This window comes from Dendrobium catenatum, unplaced genomic scaffold (genome assembly GCF_001605985.2).
Source record: "Dendrobium catenatum unplaced genomic scaffold, ASM160598v2 fragScaff_scaffold_53, whole genome shotgun sequence".
Classification (NCBI taxonomy): domain Eukaryota; kingdom Viridiplantae; phylum Streptophyta; class Magnoliopsida; order Asparagales; family Orchidaceae; genus Dendrobium; species Dendrobium catenatum.
Genome location: NW_021318515.1, coordinates 613,513 through 634,888, shown reverse-complemented (window position 1 = coordinate 634,888; position 21,376 = coordinate 613,513). Strand labels below are relative to the sequence as shown.

The 21,376-nt window shown below is 33.1% G+C and overlaps 1 protein-coding gene across 3 annotated transcripts in view; it reads left to right on the top strand.

The window, feature by feature from the left end:
- Positions 1-9,164, top strand: part of LOC110096886 (DAZ-associated protein 1) — a 57,079-nt gene extending 47,915 nt beyond the window's left edge. For 2 of the 3 annotated variants that reach the window (XM_028694425.1, XM_020823024.2), the window contains 6 exons: positions 6,371-6,447; positions 6,575-6,707; positions 6,822-6,955; positions 7,026-7,130; positions 8,279-8,413; positions 8,795-9,164. In XM_028694425.1, coding sequence (XP_028550258.1) covers positions 6,371-6,447; positions 6,575-6,707; positions 6,822-6,955; positions 7,026-7,130; positions 8,279-8,413; positions 8,795-8,860 — 650 coding nt within the window. In that variant the 3' untranslated portion in view covers positions 8,861-9,164. The remainder of the gene's footprint in view (positions 1-6,370; positions 6,448-6,574; positions 6,708-6,821; positions 6,956-7,025; positions 7,131-8,278; positions 8,414-8,794) is intronic. The other variant, XM_020823025.2, reaches the window with a different exon arrangement.
- Positions 9,165-21,376: the final 12,212 nt, after the last annotated feature.

Genomic DNA, 21,376 nt, shown 5'->3' with positions numbered 1-21,376 from the left:
TATTGTGGAGTGAGAAGAGATTTAATTTAGTTCCTAGGGTGGTTTCAATTTGAGTTATTTATGACTTTAATATTTTATTTAGATTTTACAGGAGTTCAATGTTTTCAAAGGGTTATGAAGAATCTATTAAATGATTACTACTTTTGTTGAAGTTTGTCTGTCACTCATGTTGTTTTAAGATTTAATGACATATACTATCCACCTGTTTTTGGGTGAAATGACATATCATTGCATAAAAAAAAAAACTTAAAGTAAAATTTTAATAGCTTTTAATGATTTCTCTTAGTGTTTAATTAAAGAGAGAGAGTTTTCTTGAATTAGATTTAAGCAGACCTAAAGGTTTTATTTAGGATTTGGTCAAATTTACCAAATTGAGCTTGACAAAAGGATAGAAAGCTCCTTGAAAGACATAGAAGCTTGGCTCAATTTTGATTTGAGTTCGCTTATTTTGGCTAAATTATAAATCTAGAGTTTAGCTGTAGATGAGGGGTAAATTCGCTTGCTTAGTTTTGGGTTCAGACAAATGAAAAGAATGTTTCTATAGATTAAATATTGAGGGTGAAAGATGTATGCATAAGTTAGCCAAACAAAGATATCGGAGAATGATTTAATTCAAATGAAGTGTATTAAGAATGAAGATAAAAAAATGCTTTTATTAGAAGAAGATATTCAATAAAGGTGGATGAGCTGTTTCGATAAGCTTTTTATTGAAGATTGTGAGAATATAATTGACTTTAGTAAGCTTAGCGCCCTAAATGAAAATATAGATTTTTATTTTTATTTTCGTATTAGTAAAATGGAAGTTAGAGAGACTTTAAGAAAATCAAGTGTGAAAAATAGTTGGACCTTATGATATTCTAATAAATGTGTGGAAATGCTTGGAGATGAATGAATTTTTTGGTTTACAAAACCTTTCAATATTATTTTGAAGACTAAAAAGAAGTACAATGAGTGGAGATGTGTACATTGATTCCTATTTTTTAGAATAAAGGTGATGCACAATAATGTGCAAATTATAGATGAATTAAGTTAATGTGTCATAAGTTAAAACTATGGGAGAGAGTTATTGAGCATAGATTACGATGTGATACTAAAATTTCTTTAAATCAAATTGGATTCATGTCGGATAGGTCTACTATGGAAGCTATACATTTATTTAGATGTTTGATGGAGAGGTTTACAGAGAATAAAGAGGATCCACGTATGATATTTATTGATTTAGAGAAAGCATCTGATAAAGTTCCAAAAGAAGTGCTCTAGAGAGTTCTTGAAAAGAGAAGAGTTAATAATGCTTATATTAAGTCATTAAAAATGTGTATGCATGAGTTATTACTTACATTTTCAAACATAAGGTGGTTTGGCCAAGTATTTTCCTATTTCAGTTGGATTACATCAAGGACCAATTTTAAGCCCATATTTTTTTGCTTTAGTCATGGATGTTCTTACTAGACATTTTCAGAAGAATGTTCCCTGGTGTATCTTCATGTTGATAAGACTAAAGAGCGAGTTGAAGGAAAACTTGAATTATGGAGGCCAGCCTTAAAGTTTAAAGGTTTCCATTCGAGTAGATCTAAAGTCGAATACATGGAGTATAATTTTAGTAGTAATAGATCTAGTGGGGAGATTGCTACTTTGGGTAATCAAGTCATTAATAAGAGTACACTTTTTAGATATCTTGAGGTTATTATTCAAAATGATGGTAAAATAGATGAGAATATTATTAGTAGAATTCAAGTTGGATGGTTGAAGTGGAGGAATGCATTATGCCTGTTGTGTGATAGAAAAATATCGCTCAAACTTAAGGGAAAATTCTTTAAGATGACAGTTAGACTTGCAATGCTTTATGGCACAGAATTTTGGCTATTAAAAGAGAAACCATAAAGTTAAGTATTGCAGAGATGAGGATGCTCAGGTGGATAAGTAACTTCACTCTTAAGAGAGAAAATGTGAAATGAGTATTTACATGAAAAGATTGGAGTAGCTCTAGTGAAAGATAAGATTAGATTGAGTCATCTTAGATGGTTTGAGCACATAAATTGTCGGCCTTCCAATGATCTGGTTAGGAGAGTGATGTATTGGATTTGACCTGTGTTAAGAAAGGTAGAGATAGAACTAAAAAAATTTGGTTGGAAAATATTAGAAATGATCTTTTTTTAATTAAATTTACATGAGAATTTAACTCTTAACATGACACAATAGAGAAAAATGATTTATGTAGTCGACCCCACGTAGTTGATAAAGGTTTGATATTGTTGTATAAAAGATATCTTCCCTTATTTTACTTTCTGATGCTTATATATATATATATATATAACAATCAATTAATTGATCAAATCAAGTTAAATAACAAGATATTTTAAATAAGTTTGACGCCAACAATATAATATATTTCTATATAATCTAATTCTTTTTTCTCTAGGTTTTCTTTTAAGATATAGCTAAATAAGTCACAAGAAAGGTTGTGAGTTTTCATGTCTTTGAAGTTTTTAGATCAAGGGAAAGTGAGTCACATATTTCAATGAGACAAGTTTGACAAAAAAAAAAAAAAAAAAGACTAGAGTTCTAGATTTTATAAGTTTATACTTGTTGTCCTTATTTTCTGCAGGGTGAGGTCTTAATATTCATCATTGTTCATAATTCAATATTTGATTTAAAATTTCACATTGAGTAATTTGGAAATTAAAATTGTACGCCCCAGCCTTCTCGGCAACTCCTAAATAGAATGGTTAACTCAAACTTCAAATGAAGTTAATTCTAAACATCTAATATAAGACATGCAATAAACATTCATAGGGATTTAATCACCATCCTATTTAATTAGGTTGACTTAAATTCATCACGCTCATTAAAAATTAAACCTCATTCAAGCCTTCCCAAGGGTTTTAGCTCCAACCTATAGTTAGGCACCTTACCTATAGGACAAAGTTCTAAGACCCACTTTTAGCCTTTCGTTACACTTGATAATTTCCACCTTCTTATAGATGTGGGCCCCAACCTAATTGTCTAGAGAAACTCCTATGCTAGTTAACCTATTAAATCAATTAACTCGTTTTAGACATGCTTCTTGAAGTGAAATAGAAGTTCATTAATAATTGATGATCATGTCAAATCTTTGACCTTGTTGATTGTGTAGAATACCTGTAAATCATAACTAATTGTGTTAGATGCCTTTAAATCATTCATTAAAGTAGCTATATCTATAGTGAGCGATTCGAAGTCGTTTTAGACATGCTTCTTGAAGTGAAATAGAAGTTCATTAATAATTGATGATCATGTCAAATCTTTGACCTTGTTGACCGTGTAGAATACCAGTAAACATAACTAATTGTGTTAGATGCCTTTAAATCATTCATTAAAGTAGCTATATCTATAGTGAGCGATTCGAAGTCGACTTCAAAAGCATGCCCCCATCACATACATGTCCACTCATATTTTCTTAAGATACCTAAGAGAGTATAAACTTTGGATGATAGAACTATATGATCTTGATTGAGTTTACCTCCATCTCAAACCATTTTCATTGATTAAATTCTAACCACATTTTCAAATTTGAGTCTATCATGGTGTTTAAGCGATATCCTTAATCAAGAGTGTTCTCTTGTGAGTGGGAGTAAGAATTAATTTAGGGTTTTGCATCTAGAGAAAGTCTCTACTCCAAAATTAAATAAACTTTGATTTAATATCATGGGAAAAACAAGTTTAATCTTTCTCAGGAAAATATGCTAATGAGTCCTGAGTAGGGGTGTCAATTATTAACATGACCTGAAAACTTAACCCAAACCCTTCTCGAAAAAGCTAGTTTCAGATCGACTTGTTTAACATGCGGGTTTGGTTTGGGTCTTAATTCCCAGCCGGTTTGAAAAATCAGGGCGTGTTTGAGTCCACACGCAAACCCGAAAACCACCTGAATTTGACCAGTGACCCGCAACCCGTAGTCCCACGCCGCGTCACGCTCGCTTGCCTCGCACCCGTGCTTTCCCCCTCACCCGCACCCATGCTCACGGCTTAGCCCTCACCATGAGGCCAACTCTCGACTCTCACTTGCTTGGGCTAGCAAGTTGGGTTGGCTCAACCTGTGTTAGGCTGGGTCGGGTCCGAGTTTGAATTTATGACCCTTGTCTAATCGGGTCGAGTTCAGGTTGGATCGAGTGAAGGCTAGTCAGTTTTGAGTTGGAACCGAATCGACCTGAAAACTCATTTTGACACCCCTAATACCAAATTCTTGTCGCACTAAGGAAGCTCAAGGGAGGGCCACTTTTCGTGAGCGATCATATATTATTATATACTTCTCCATCTGAACTATATAATCCTTGCGAACCTCAATCAAGCGTCACCTCATCGTTCGTAACTGCAACATCTTCAAGCCTCCATGCTTGCTATCCCTACTGCTTGTTTCCATTGCCCGCTGATGCCCTCATCACAAGAAGTCATCACAATAAGGAGAGCTCTCTCAGTTGCCTTCCTCGTGCATCAACATAAATAGAAAAGTTATATTATCATATCCAAGAAAAATATCTTCTATATCAGAAATCGTTGAACTACATGGTTCTCTAACTAGAACTCCCAAATCTTTAGTGGGTGAGTACCAAAACTTTCAAGCTTCATTCTGATTGAATTGAATAAATTATCTTGTTTGGTTCCAAATTATAAAAAATTTTCTTGAAGGAAAATAAAAGCCATGCCATCTTATTGGAGAAACCTGTGGACCTCCGAAAGGACACCGCCGGCTGCAGCAGAGTGCAGAGGGTATACGACCGCAAAACCCCGATCGCAGGCCTCCGCGCTCCTCGCAAACGGGCCAATAGAAGGGCAGATTGGATCGTACATACGACTAACCATTGAGGATAGCGGGACATTATATCAAGAGAAAATGATCTTGATTTTGTTGTGTGAGACGAAAAAACTCCTCAATCATGTCATGGTTATGAAATTCGATGATACCAAATGTCACTAGAACCTATATATACCAGTACAATAAAAGATAGCTCAGATTTGATGAATCAAACATGCTCAAACGTTTCGTGATACCATCTTAGTTTACGAAATTAAGAAAAAAAGTTCACACCACCAATCGAGGTGCTCTTTTAATTGCAAAGTATTATAAAAAATGAAAGATTTTTTGCTCAAACTCAATTTCTATCAGTTTATCAAATTAAGGTGCAGTAAAGATACTGCTATGCTTCAAATTCTTGTAGGAGAAATAATTAATGAATCACTGGCTGGACTGAATGTTGAATAGGATTAATCATGCATGAATTTGGAAAGGTTTCTCTTAAACCTAAACGAAGTTTTTTTCACTATTAGAAGTGGAATAGATCTCGTTTGGTACGAGATGAAAAAAAAAAAAGAAAAAGAAGTGGAATAGGGAGACGAGGTGTTGTGCTAAAGATGATCCGGTGCATCAATCTCATGGTGCATAGGCTGCCTTAGTGCAATATTGCTCCATTTTTTGTTTAGGTAGAAAATTGTTTTGGTAAGTTAAAAGCTTTAAACTGATTTATATTCCGACTCCTTGTGATCCTTAAAATTATACAACGGAACGATTATTCTATTTTTTGCATTACTGGCCGCTGTATGGTTTCTGCTGTGAGCTTTAAATCAAAATAAAGCTTGGGCTGTTTTGAGAGAAAAAGAGAACAATTTAGATTAATCATCATGCATTCTGATTCAAGCTACAGCTAATAGGACTGGTTTTATGCCTTTTCTTTTTTATCCTTGTTGGTTACAGGTATAGCCTTGTTATATTCCTTTAAAACATATTTAGGTACTTGACAAATATGTTTATTTATGCTTAAACCATCTAATATTTTATTTCATTTCGGAGCTTGATGTTGTTGTTGGACAATGGTGAAAAAGGACACAATGGAGAAAAATGATTCATGTAGCCGACCCCACGTAGTGGGACAAAGGCTTGATGTTGTTGTTGTTGTTTTTCGGAGCTTGTTAGCTATTATATCCGTGTTCACAAATCGCTGTGAAAAATGCAAATGGCAGACTTTACTGTTATATCCAGTAAGGGCACTTGTTGATACAGAACTTGCCTTAAAAATGTTATTTTTTTCGATCGCATTATATCCAGTAAGGGCAGTTGTGGATACAGAACACGCCTTAAAAATGATATTTTTTTCAATCACATTACCCTTGAAAATAAAATCATAGGTCTTGACAGATTTTTCATTTCTAATACATATAGAATCTAAGAACTCGTCTCCCAAAACATGTTTTATAACCTCAAGCCCAATGAGCTCTAAGGAGGATTTAGCATAAATCTGTTTGTGTTTTACTAGCGTGAAGTTAACAACATTTTAACGGCCTTGAACCTGTCTCTCTGTTGATTTTGGACCTCACCGCACGCATTTTGATTGAACAGATTCTGTAGAAACCTTGATGGCTGAAACCCATGAGCTTGATGGTTCAACAGTCGCAGTTGATCGTGCCACCCCAAAGGTTTGTGCTGAATGTCTTTAATTTCACCTAATGTCTTTAATTTCACCTTTTAGTTTATGAGAATGCTCTTTTTGATGTTGACTGTCACACTTGAAATAGCCTGGGCTTATAACTGCTATTACTTCAGGAGGAGCATCCAAAATATCCAAGTCGACCGGCACAGGGTGGATATGGCGCTTATAATGCTTATATTAGTGCTGCAACTCGCTATGCGGCTCTTGGTGCTCCGACATTGTATGACCACCCCAATCCTTATGGAAGTAAGTTGTAGCAATCTCTCTCCTTTTTCCTTTATATTACTGTAGCAAAACTTGCAGAAAGTTGAATTCATTCATGGTTACAAAAAATAATTTGCATTTATTATGTTTTGGGAGGAGGGTTGCATGAAAGTCCTCGGGGAATGGGCAAAAAAATATTCGTTGGCAGACTTCCGCAAGAAGCAAGTTCTGATGATCTTCGCCAATACTTTGGAAGATTTGGTCGTATCTTGGATGTTTATGTTCCTAAGGTAAATAAATATGAGTCAAGAGGGTGGTTTTCTAAGATGCTTGCTTATATGATTTAATGCGATTATGCAGGATCCAAAAAGAACTGGTCATAGAGGCTTTGGTTTTGTTACATTTGCCGATGATGGTGTAGCTGATCGCGTTTCGCGGAGAACTCATGAAATCCTTGGACAAGAGGTACTTTTTATTACATTGTTTGGCTAAAGTTTATATTAAAGTTATTAATGTTTAAGTTACTAGCGTGCAACTTTTGCAGATTTTGACGTTGGATTATGGTGTGAAATTGAATGAATGAAATTAAGTACCAGTTGTTTAGTAAATAATAATATTGACACGATTCAAAAACCTGACCCGAAAATTTCGAGTTCGGGTTGACCGAACCCGAACTGGGCTGGGTTCAGATTAGGGTTTTTGACTCGTTTCAAAAATCGGGTCGGGTTCGTGTTGACCCGAAAATGACCCGGAATGGTCCTAGAAAAAGGCGTATGCCCGTGTAGCCTTCCCCACTACCCGAGTAGCTTGACCCTCGCCCGTTGCGTCAGGTGTCTGCCCGCGAAGCCGCTGCCGCTATCCGCTACACGTTTGTTGTGCGTCGCCGTTGTCGGTTGTCGCTGAACCGCGATGTCGCTTCGCATTGCCTGCCGTTGTCGCGCGTTGCATCGCGTCTACTCGCTGCCACTTTAGGCCGCCAGAGTTACACGATTTTTATTGATGTCAAATCCAAAGCATAGTTATGGGATTTGACTTATGAGTTGGGTCGGGTTGACCCAAACCCGAAGAAGTGGGTTGGGTTCGGGTTTGACAAATTGGCCCGTTTGCAAAAAATGGGTTGGATTCGGGTTGACCCAAATAGTGTCGGGTCAGTTCCTGGTTATACCCGAACCCGATCCATGACCCGAAATTGACACCCCTAAACAATTCTTAAATGGTGCTGTAGCTGCAAATTTTTTCAGCGCATTTGATGGTTCAGGGAAATAGAATACGGAGGAAAAGCCTTCCTCTATGTCTTTAATGTTTCGCCATTTAACGCATGTTTGTGATAGAATGCATATGATCCTGAATGTTATTCATTATTCCTACCTTGTTTGAACTGAAACGATATTCGAAAATACTATAAGCACGCTGTTGGAAAATAAGATTCCATATTTTAAACACTCAAGACCACGTAGCTTGAATGATAAACTTGATTTCAGGGCCGAGGATAAGAAAGTTTTATGCCTAATCTTAATTGTTAACTCAAAATTTGGTAGATTTAGAATGCCATCTATTCACAATTACCCACATTTCTCTTCCCGAGTCATTATTAACCATTGCTTTGTCTGCAGGTGGCAATAGACTCCGCAACCCCACTTGATGATGTTGGTGCTAGTGCCGGCTTCATTGACCCAACTGCGGCCTATGGTGGTTATGGCCCTATACGCTCTTATGGCCGACTTTATGGGAGCCTGGATTTTGATGATGTAAGTATGCTAAGGCCTAGTTTGATTGGGCGTTTTTTGTGCTCATTCATTTTTAAAACGGTAAAGTTATTTCTTCTTTACTGTTTGGTTCATCAAACTGCGTTCTCAATAACACCATTTTTTTTCATTTTTCTGCTGTCTTGATAAAGCTTTTTATGTGTTTTCTCCGTTAGAAAACTCTTTTTTTCGAACCAATGTTTCTTAAACCTGTCTTTTACAAAAGTACCGAATAACCAAACGAAGCCTAATTGTAGCAGAGTTAGGTTCCCAATATTTATGGTTATTATCATGGAGGCTTAAAAAATAGTTATAAGCAAATACTCTCCATATAATTTGATTGAATATAACCAATAATTCTATTCATCTACACCTCTCTTGCAGTATGGTTATGGAGCAAGTGGAGGCCACAGGTCTGCAAGGATGGATTGGAGGTACAGGCCATACTAAGAATTCTGAGCCATTTCAGTCAAATTTTCTTGCAGGCCACTTTAATGGCGAACAATGGCTTCTCTTGGTTCATTTGGAGTTACAATTAATATTACTTTTTTTCTATTATTTAGGTAAGATTGTAGAACATGTAATATTCTATAGTGCTGCCTACGCTTCAGAATTTATTGTAACTTAACTGGTTTTCATTTCCTTCTGCTGCAAGTAAATGCTGAGGATTTTATGTTTTATGTGAACGTTTGAAGCATTGAAAATATTAATCTGAGCTAATGAAAACCATGAAAGGGCTACATTTGTACTGTCTTATGGTTAGTTGGTGTGTAGATTCTTACCGATTGATATAGGTTTTGTTTGGGATGATTTTTTTTTTATTATTTTGTTTTTTAAATTATTATTATGTTTATTTGGTTATTCAAATATTTTTGTATTAAAAAGTTATTTTTGCAATAATTTTAATAAGTTATTTTTTTCTCTAATAGTTTTGAGACGCAAAATAACAAAACCATCCCAAATAAAGTAAGTCTTAAGTTTGACTTAGTGAAATAAATATGTTCTCTTTTCTGCTCTTTAAAACTCTTTGGTCAGGGTTCAAAAAATATTACTTTTAAAAAACAATTTTTAATACAAGTTTGAAAAAGTTATGAAAAAATTATTTCAAAGTTTATTATTTTTGTTAGTTATTTTTCTTAAAAGAAATCAGAAGTTATTTCAAATAATGTTTTAAGTATCATTTGGAATGAATTTTTATTATTTTTTCAAGCAACTATTTAGTATATTTATATATTTAAAACAGAAAAAAAAAAATAGCGGCTAAAAACTATCCATTAGAAAGGAAATTTTAATCAAGCTTGAAGCTCCTGTTCCAGTAAAAATGGCACTCTAAAAATTGGTGTAGACAAATGTTTTGTCATAAATAACGCCATGTTTGCAACGTTTTATCTTGCAAAACAAAATATTTTCCTTGTGAAAATCTGTTTGGAGTGTCATTTTTCTCAAAATTAAGGCCTCGTTTAATTAGGCTTTTTTTCTCCGTTGTAGTTTGAATACGCCAAAATCAATTAGTATTTATTGTTTGGAATCAAAGATTAACAATAATTCTTTTTTAATAAACATCATTTTTTGGGCGGTTACAAATTTTTTTTCGTATCTGCTTCTTCAATCACAAAACGGAGTTTCGAAAGCGAATTATGTCTTTTATTATAAAATCTTAAAAGCATAACTCCTAAACAAACAATTTAAAATTACTTTCAAGTATTAATAAGCACTTTTAAAAATATTAGTCAAACATATCTCATTATTGAAACTCCATTTTATTGAACGGTTTTTTCTCAACCTCCTTTTCTAAAACTCTTTTTTACGTAAGCATAAACCGAATCAAACGAAGCGTAAGACTTTGTTAGAGACAACCTTTATATATATTTTTTAAAACAGTTTTTAAGTATAAAAATTATATTTTTTTTATTAAAAAATTACTTTAGAGAGTCGTCTTAGATGGTTTGGTCACATAAAACGGCGGCCTTCTAATGACCCGGCTGAGTAGATGTATTAGATTGGACTTATTTTAAGAAATGTAGAGGCAGACCTAAAAAGACCTGGTTAGAAAATATTAGGAATGAACTTTCTTTATTAGATTTAAATGAGAATTTGATCTTTAATAGGACACCATGAAGAAAAAGGATTCATGTAGTCCCACGTAGTGGGATAAAGACTTGATGTTGTTGTTGTTGTTGTATTAAAAATTTACTTTAAGAAACAATAAAAACAAATTATCTCAAATGAAGCTTAAATATCCATGCATGTAAAGATTTAGACTAAACTCTAAAGCAAATAAAAATCCTAAACTTTATGAAAGTCTCAATAAAATAAATAAAAGCCAATTTTTGTCCAATCATACCAAAGAACTAATAGACAAAAAAGCAGGGATTAGATTGGTACCAAGCACTTATTGCGTTGGATGGGTTAAGTTAATTTATGCTCTTTGAGAACCAATAGAAGATGGAAGAAATAACGGTCAAAACCGTCCTTGTAACCGACACATGTGTCCAACCAACCAAGTTGTGATATCTAAATTCGTATTCACATGGACCTCTAATAAATGCTGCAACCCAATTCAGTGTATTTGCCCATTGTTTTCTCCAATCAGCCTTTGGCTTTGTAAAGACTAATGAAGAGGTAAAAAAAGAGAAAGGGGGAATAGAAAATTGGAGGGGTGGCGCAGAGATGCTGTGGGGTCTTACAAAGGAGCTTTTATTATGTACCGACACCGGATGAGAGAACCGTCCGGTTAAGCACTGAGTACCCAGCGGTATCGAGTATGGGTAATGTACTGGATACCCACCAAGAAGGTGACGTGGTGCATTTTTGTTGGTCTCCGGATACCCTCCGCACCCCAGACAGAATAATAAATCCGGGAGGAGAAGAAAGAAGAAATTTTGCAGAAGACGACAATAATGGTGGGATTAAATCTTGTCATCCTCTCTTGTTTTATTAGCTAGTAAGGATGTGTAGAGTCCAATAGCACAAACCTTATCGTATCTCTTCTTTCGATACTCTGTAGCTATTGCTGCGATTCTTCTATGTATTAAGTTCAAATTTGGGGGTTCAGAGTTCGTCAGCGACAAAGTTAGTTCATAGAACGTTAAACAAAATGTTCAAATATACAAAATTTGGCCGAATTCAGGATGAACAATATAGGTTCGTTTGGGACGGCTTTTTTTTGCTTCTTAAAATAATTTTTTAGTACAAAAGTTAAAGCTTTTGTACTAAAAAGCTGTTTTAATAAGAAATAAAAAAGCTGTCCCAAATGAAATCTTAAACTTTATTTGGGACAATTTTTTTACTACTTTATAAAGCAGTTTTCTAGTATAAAATTTTCTTTGTAAAAAAATTTTTTAACTATGAAGCTACTTTATAAAACAATATGAAAGTTGTTCCAAACGAAGCCTTAGTTATTAAAACATAGCTTAAAATTATAAAGAATTGGAACTTGAAGATTTGTTTTTATAGAGCATTGCAGCATTTGCTAAAGCAATTAATAAAAAAAATAGGTATGTGGGGCTTAATTTCTTTGGTGTATTAATGAAAATGAGGAAGAATGTTATATAATTTTCCTTGTGGAGAATTTTTATTTGTTCATCTGATTAAAAAATGTGATCAGGCATGAATTTAAATATAAATATTCTTGAAGGAGTGTAGAGTTTTTCTTATTTATACTCTTTCGTGGAGATGGAAGAAGGTGCTCAGCAAATTTATTCTATGCGGTCTTGTAATTAATATAGAGATGGTGCATGTGGTGGTAGGAATTTGTCTTATTTATAGTAAAGTATTTTGTTATGCATTAGTATAATAATTCTGATAGCGATTTCAACCGTCTAAATTATTTAAAAAACAATATAATTTAGAGTTATAGAGCAAATATTAAAAATATAAATACACTTTATTTGACCCTAAATTAAATGTTACTCATTATTTTTTTTTCTCAAAATATTATTATTGTCAGGTCCCAAATTTTGGATGAGAAAAATAAAGGGTTGAGTTAGGTAGTCAACAACTATCATAAAATTTGTCAAACCATCATGACATCAATTTAATTTGATTTTTTTTTTTTATAAAATAAACTACTATCTTTTAATCTATTAAGAGTTCGTTTGGGACAGCTTTCTTACTCGTTCTTAAAATTGCTTCTGAATTTTTGTACTAAAAAGATGCTTTAAAAAGTAGTAAAAAATTCGTCCCAAACGAGGCTTCTTTTGGGACGGCTTTTTTATTGTTTTTTAAAGCAGCTTCATAGTATAAAAATTTAAATTTTTTAACTATTTAAGAAGGTATTTTAAAAAGCAGTAAAAAAGCCGTCCCAAACGAAACCTTAACGTCTCAAGTATTTCTCACTTGTACCATTCACAATGAAAGAATTTATGAAGATAATTCATATATAATCATAAATATTTGATATAATACTAACGACGACGACAATGATGTCAATATATTGCAAATAACATAACATCAAACAATAATAATAGTACTAATTAACAAGAACATTATAATTTAGGCTTCATTTAGGACGGTTTTTTTATTGTTTTTTTTTGTACTAAAATTTTGTTTTAAGAAGTAATAAATAAACTGTGGATAAAAACATCAGCAATGACATATAATTTAACAATGATTTATGCGCATTAACAGCAATAAAATAAATTGTGCAGCCACATGCATGCATGTATGTATGTACATGTATTTTAAAGTCTAAATGGTAAAATAAGAAGGGAGAGTGCGAGAAGATGAGTAATGGCAGTTGATGTTATAATGGTGGGAGCATGAGACATGGATGAAGGACGGTCCTGGAATACTATAAGAGTGTCAGATTTGGTCTCTGTTCCTTTATATTTTAGCTCATTAATGGCGAAGAGAAGATTTGGTGGACCACCAACCGCTCACTGCACATGCATCATCATCATCTCCTGGTTTTGTTCATTTAGCACATGATTGCTTCAATGCATGGCAGATCGATGAGGGGTTTACTTTACTCTTTAGTTTTATCTTTTTTCTCTCTCTCTATCTCTATTTGAGTTATCCATACTCTTAACTGTTGCAGAATTGTAGCAGTTTTAACCTGATCTATTCATCTTGAGTTCTTTCTAGATAGGATCTCAGGCTCATCGGTTTTACTTCAATTGCTGCATCTTTAGAGAGCTTCTGATCCTCTAAGGACTTATAACCATTTTATTATGAAACACGTAGGCCCCTTTGTGAGTTAAAAAGATATAGCAGTTTTAACCTGATCTATAGAATTGTACATGTTTTAACCATTGCTATTGTCCAGATTTGAAGCATTTTACAAACCGTTACAAAAGTCTCTCATCGCGAATACAAATGTATTTGATTTGCAGTTATCATAAACCTTTGTAATGATTTTTGTCGCGTAATTTTAAACTGCTACAGTTAGTTAAAAAATCGTTAATAAAACCCTGTTTATTGATAGTGCTTGTTGTTAAACACCAATAATTTTGAAGAGTATGAATAACTCATATTAATTCATCATTGTTGCGAAATTATAGAGAAATGAAAAGGAAATTATGTAAGAATATCATAAGATATTTTGTACTATAATGAATTTCAAAAGTTTTGAATTTGTACTGAGATTAATGTTTCATACGTATCCAAGAGTTGCACTAATCTTCATACAAATCAAAAGATTTTGAAGCCCGATGTGATATAAATGGTAAGATTTTTATTTTTTTAATGTAATTTCTCTTAAGTAAAAGAGTATATGATATGTGTAAATTGCAAGAACAAGTCTGGTAAAATTGTGGTCATTTTATATGTATCATGTTCTTACTGATCATAACTGGTAAGCCTAAGAGGCCCCGCTCACATGCGAGCTGAGTAAGATAGTCATGCATATTAAAATAATTATCTGAATAATACTACCATGAAATTTAATTAATTATTCTCCATTTTTATACATTTTAGGAGTGTAGGAGTGGCCAATTGAGAGAGAGAGAGAGAGAGAGGAACAGACATATCTAATGAATGTCCAATTGTGTCATCTATTTGATTTTTATTTGTTGGCAGTTAGCTAAAGATTCCTTGAATCTTATTATAATTAAGAAAAAACAAACGCTTGATTGTGTTGACACTATTACAAAGAGAAATGATATAAAAAGTTGGGCTGTCAAAATTGGGTCACGGGTTGGGTTTGGGTTAAACTTGGAACTGATCCTATACACAAATTAATCCGACCCATTTTTTAATTGGGTCACCTACTCAGATTCGAACCCGACCCACTTCAGACCCAAGTGAACCCGACACACCTTGCCAATCCGTGAAGTGTCACCCTTTGGGAACAAGGAGAGGGAGAGGTTGCGATGTTTGGAGCAGGGAGAGGCAGCGACAGCCTAGGTGCAGAGAGAAGGAGAGGCGGTGACCTTGGTTTCAGGTATCGAGAGAGGGAGAGGTGGTGAGGAAGATAAGGCTAGGGTTTTGACTTCGGACTGGCTACCGGCGGAGGAACTGCGGCATGTGGGAGTTTGCCAGTTCTAGTTGAATTGCGAGTTCACGACTGTGAGACGACGAAGTTGAATCGTGACTGCGGAACAGCAGTACTTCAGACTGGCGTTGGAAGGTTTTCGTTTAGTATTTACAGCGGGTCACAAATCATTTTCGGATTTTCGGGTCAATCCGAACTCTTTCTCTCTCTCTCTCTCTCTCTCTCTCTCTATATATATATATGAATTGAAAATGCCCAAAATTGATTATAGGACCATTCAAATTATGATTTCAGCAAATTTATAATCAAATTAGCATCTCAATGAGACAAATCCAATAATACTAAAACTTATCCAATTCAAATCCAAATAACCTCAAATCAACCACTTGAAACATAATTGATAATGATTCACATATAGATTGATAAAGAACACTTAGGCAATCACTCGGTAGGTCTTCTACATGCTGCCACACGTATACCCTATATACCAAAATAATTGATTGAAAGATAATATCAATACGTTGATTAATATTAATTCTTAAGAAATAAAGCAGTAAGGAAGCAAAATTATGACAAACTACAAAAGATTTGAAATTTTTTTTAACATGTCAAATACCATTAACATTAGCATTAGGGGTGTTAATATTGGACCCGACCCGAACATGACCGATACCCGACTCAAAAATTTCAGGTTTAGGGTTGACCCGAATCCAAAACAGGTCGGGTTCGGGTTCATCAATTCGACCTATTTCAAAAATTGGGTCGGGTTGACTCGCTAACCCGAAAATCTATTTTTGATTCGGCAACCCGAGATTGATCAATTTTTTTACCCTTTTTTGATCTGAAAAGTGGAGAATCACCCGTTTTTGGACCCGAAAACTAGCAATTTTTTGTTGGCACCGGCTCATTCGAGTCGGGTCGGGTTGACCCAAACCTGAAGCGGGTCAGGTTGACCTAGACCTGAAGCGGGTCGGATTCAGGTCCGAAAAATCGACCCGTTTGCAAAAAATGGGTCGGGTTCGGGTTGACCCGAATAATGCCGGGTCAGTTTTGAATTCAACCCGAACCAGACTCGGGACCCGAAACTGACACCCCTATTAGCATATATATTATAATTTATTTTGGGGACGAGGTATCCACTCGCTGCTACCCTCGAAAGGGCGCTTGACGGCGTAACTAATCCTCGTCTAACCTAGAAGAGGCACCCATCCCAAAATTCTCATGACCCGCACTTGATTGGACCCCACTTAAGAGTTGTTGTCATCGATTATGAATTCTCAACTATACTCCGTCACCAACCAAGCTAAGTATAGTGGGTTAAAAATATTTTTTAATTAATTGGTAGCATCTTGTTAAGGATGGTACAGTCTCTAGCATGTCTCGCGCTGCGGAGAGCGAAATCCGACCGTATGGCATGCTATAATTGGCTCCATAATGCGAGCCACAAAGAGTTAGGACCCCACCGCCCCATACAACAAATCTAATCTCAACTAACACAACCGAGTGATAACCGTCAATGGCTGCATTTACTCAACCATGTAGCATTTTCTGTAGCCGTGACTTGATTGGCTGTTAAGAAAGGGGCCCACCTGATCGTGACAGGTAAGTCGGCCACCCAGTGGGTCCGCACGGCACAAGCGGCGGCAATGCTCGTACGAGGCAATTACCATTTACCATTGATGCAAACACCAATTTTTTTAATTTTTTTTTCTAGATTATTTGTATAAATATTTTTATAATTTGCTTTTTATGAAACAAATGATCAAAATTTTATTCGATTAAATATTAAATTTTGAATGTAAAAGCATGTTATTATTTAAATAAAAATTTGAAATTAGATCTTAAATAATCTAAACTCCATTTAAATAAACATATTAAAATCGTCTTTTGTTATTTGAGGCATTTTAGTGCTTAAATATCTCCAAAATTTAATTAAACATTTCAATAAGATGAATCTAATGACAAAAAAAAAACCCAATTCTGAATTTATTAAGAAATTAAATATCTTATCAATATAATATAATTAAAATGAGATTTAATCTTCATTTGGGAGAGTTTTCTTACCACTTTCTAAAATAACATTGAAGTACAAGTTTATTGGGTTTGTGGATATTGATGATGATTTTACGATGGTTAGAAGTAGGGGTTAGTAGAGGTCAATGATCAAGCATAATGAGGTAGTGATAAGAAGAATAATAGGTAATATGTATTTGCACTAAATCGAAATAGTTAGACGGCTCGACATACGATAGTCTTGATTCTGAATATGAGAAATATAGATAAAATAACATAATTTATTTTGGATCTAGATGTTGGTATATAGCACGTACTACATGTTATTGGTGTGATATGAATGATAGTTATGGTGCCGGTGATCATGATAATGATGGGAGATATGATATACCTAATATCTTTGAAATGAACTTCTTCCTCCTCCTAAAATATAGGAGATTGAACTACAATGATACTTATCAAAATGCCATATGCAATAAAAGTGTAAAAAATTTCAGTTCATCTCATAATAATACATAAAAAGATAGTCACACAAATATTAAAGTTAAATGTAATTGAATACATGAATGATCCAAATTATGAAAAATATAAATTTTAATGAAATTATAATTCAAGCATATGAATTATTTTTCTCATATAAATTACTATTAGTTTTCTCTAGAATGTATTCTTTATATGCAATGAATTCACTTATTATCAATATGAGTATTATTTTTGTCTAAAATTTTCTTACTTTAAAATAATATTATATGTGATCATATAATCGATAATTTCATTAGATTTTTAACTCATCTATCAATGACTACAAGTGCATATCTATTTTACCTTTTGAACCATATCAAATAGAAATAATTTTAATTAATGAATGCATTATTCTTTTTATCATACATTCATTATCATTAACTATTAATTTGTTTGTTCTAATTAAATTATCTAAAATTTACAAATTAGAGCTAAATATTTTTTTAATAAAAATTTTAATTTATATAAAATACTTAAATAACCTATATATACATACAAATTTAATTACATAAATGAATTTTTATTAATAAAATATACCATTAACTTTCATAAAAATCACTTCTAACTTTATAAATTAATTTTCATCAATTAAATATATATGAATGCATCATTATAAATTACATACATATAATAAAATATTGTATATAGTAAAAATTTCAAAAAAAAATTCATTAATTATGAACTATATCAATTTAAGTCATAATATTTCCTACCTATGATGCCACCAAAATTGCAATCTTTTTACAATATTGTATACCATAATTATAAAGTTAATTATCAAACATGAAATGAATGATAATAATACAAATTTTTATCGGGTGAATACACGCATCTTATGGAAGCACAAAATAAAACTATTGTGGTAAAAAAAAAAAAAAAAGAAAAAAAAAAACTATTGTGGTAGAGGGTTCCTTAAGTCAATCATCTTAGAAGTTATATTTTGGATTGCGGAGCTAGAAAATGTGACCATAGAAGAAAAGAAGAATTTATGATTAGATATTGAAGACATAGCTTATGATATAGGCTTCGTTTGAGATAGTTTTTTACCGCTTCTTAAAACAGTTTTAATTTTTTAACTAAAAAATCACTTTAAGAAGCAAAAAGAAAGCTGTCCCAAACGAAGTCATAGTCTTCCAATATCAATTAATTGTCCTCACTATATAAGTAATGACTTTTAGAAAATTATGAGGCAATAATGGATGCGCTAACAACAACAAAAGGCAAGGATGAAGAAACTGCAGGAGAGGGAAAATATTAGGAGAGCAAGTTACTTGGGAGAGGAGAGAAAATAAATGAAAAAATGGCTTATTTTTTATTCTACTTATTTTTTTAAGCCCATATCTATTTGCTTTAGCTATGGCGATGTTCTCGTTAGACATTTGCCAGAGGATGTACCCTATTGTATGCTTTTTCAATGATGATATTCTTCTTGTTGATAAGACTAGAGAGGGAAGTGAGAAAAAACTTGAATTATGGAGGTCAATTTTAGATTCTAAAGGTTTTCATAGTAATAAATCTAGTGGGGATTGTGATTTTGGGTGATCAAGTTATTAAAAAAGTGCACATTTTAGATTTTTTCAGGTCTATTGATAAAAATGATGGTAAAATAGATGGGGCTATTATTATTAGAATTCAAATTGGATGGTTGAAGAAGAGGAAAGCTTCGAGCCTATTGTGTGAAGTAGAAGAATACATTGCTATGTGATAGACAAGTATCCATCAAACTTAAGGCCGAATTTTAGAAGATGGTGATGAGACCTACAATAATTTATGGTGCATAATGTTGGCCAACAAAACATAAGCTTAAAATTAAGTTTAAGTTTGTAGAGATGAGGATGCTCAGGAGGATGAGTAGCGTTAAATTTATAGATAAAATGCAAAATGAGTATATATGTAAAAAGGGTTGGAGTTGCTCCAGTGGCACATAAGATTAGAGAGAGCCGCCTTAGATGATTTGTTCATATAAAATATTAGCTTTTTGACGACTCAATTAGAATAGTAGATTATTAGATTGGCCTATGCTATAAAAAGATAGAAGTAGATCTAAAAAGATTTGGCTATAAAATATTAGAAATGACATTTTCATTATTAGATTTAAATGGGAATTTAAGTCTTAATATGACACAACAGAGAAAAAAATATTCATATAGCTCGATAAAAGCTTGATGTTGTCATCGTTTTTGTTGTAAATTTTTGTTCATAAATGAAATAAATACTTTGTTCTATGATCAGTTTCTAATATATGGGACAAAAAGGCATTGTATATTCACTGATCTATTGGCTTTATAGGACTTTATAGGTCTCATTGTTGTTTGAATTATGCTAAACTATTAATTTTTTTAGTTTTGATCTTACACGTACAGATACTTCACTTGGTCCCTTAATTTTCGACAAAGCGCAGAATCTATATAATATCCTATTAGCAAGCCCATCAAATTGCTTTCTGTTTTACTTTTTTCCATCATATTTCTCTATAGTTTCACAGATTTTCTTGAGGGTTTGTTGAGCTATATATAAACATCGATCAATTGATCTTTTTTAGCTCTTTTGCCAATCCTTTCTTATAATTCTTGGTATTTTGATTAGTTGGCCCTTTGACTAAACTTTATAAGTAAGTCAATTTATTTTAATGTAATTGAGCCTTCTCTCAACATTCCTTCTCAGCTTTGAATCTCTCTCGCCAACTCTTCATCCTCCATTATTTTGTTTGCTTTATTGGGAGGAGACAATCTTGTGATAAAAATACTTTCTAGCTGCTCAGCTATCATTGTTGGGTCTGTTTGATTGGTTTGGTCGCTTGGTTGATATGTTTTCTTGTTTGTTTTTTCACCCCTAGTAAAATCTCTACCTCTCTTTATAAATTTTAAATATTCTCAATCTCTAGACGCCAATAAAAAAATTGCTTAAGGATTTCATTTCATTTTTTGCATTAGGAGTTTAGCGCAACTCTTGAATATCATATGCAGCGCCAATCTCAGTGCAAATCCAAATACTCGAAGCTCATCCTGATACAAAACATGTGAGAATATTTCCTTTCTAAATAATCATCAAAATAAACATACAACAACAATAACAAGATAAATCCTTAACGTGTGGTGAGGTCGGCTACCAAAATTCTTTCTTTCCATTGCGTCCTATTTATAATTAAATTTTCATTTTAAATAAACATAATATACAAAACATTTAGTTTTAGTTTACTTTATTTAGATGACCCACTAATAAAATTCCTTAGTAAAAATTTATTATAATATGTACTTAGATAAATTTGAATATAAAGTAAAAAATATCACACTTATTTTTATTAAGACTTCATTTGGCTCCGTTTTCTTAGTGTTTTGATTTTCCGTCCATAATTATAAGTTTTTTAATTTTAATTTTTTACTAAAATTTTGTTTTAAAAAATAATAAAAAAATCATCTCAAATCAAATCTTATTTTCTTCGTATAGCTTTATAAAAAGCTGATGTCGTCACAAATGGACATTAAATCATTGGAATAATATGGATCCCAAAATAATTTTGTTATAAATTTATGAATGTGAAGAGGGTACGTATCAGTACTATTTTTTACCGTTCCTTGTCTTTCTTTTTATTTGAGATGTCATCTTTCTCCATCCTCGAGCCCTTCATTCTTTGAGGAAAATCCATGGCGTTGGCGTGTGCATGGGGCCTCACGTGAGGTGGAGTGACGTCGGCGAGTGGCAGGCAGCGGTGACCACGTGACGGTGGTCCGAAGGACCGGTGAAGTGCGCAAATACATGAATTTTTGGGAAGAGATGTGAAAATACATAGATTGCTTTTAATAATTTTTAACTCTCGCTTTTTTTTTTTTTTTTTGAGAAAATCGACAATAAATTTTATCAGTTATATTAGTGGGTACCCACACAAATTCTAATTTTAATGTATTTTAGATATATATTTTATGAAAAAATAAGATATATAAGTGAGGAAGTGATGTTGTTGAGTGTTAAAAGATTTGATGAGTTTATTTATTTATTTT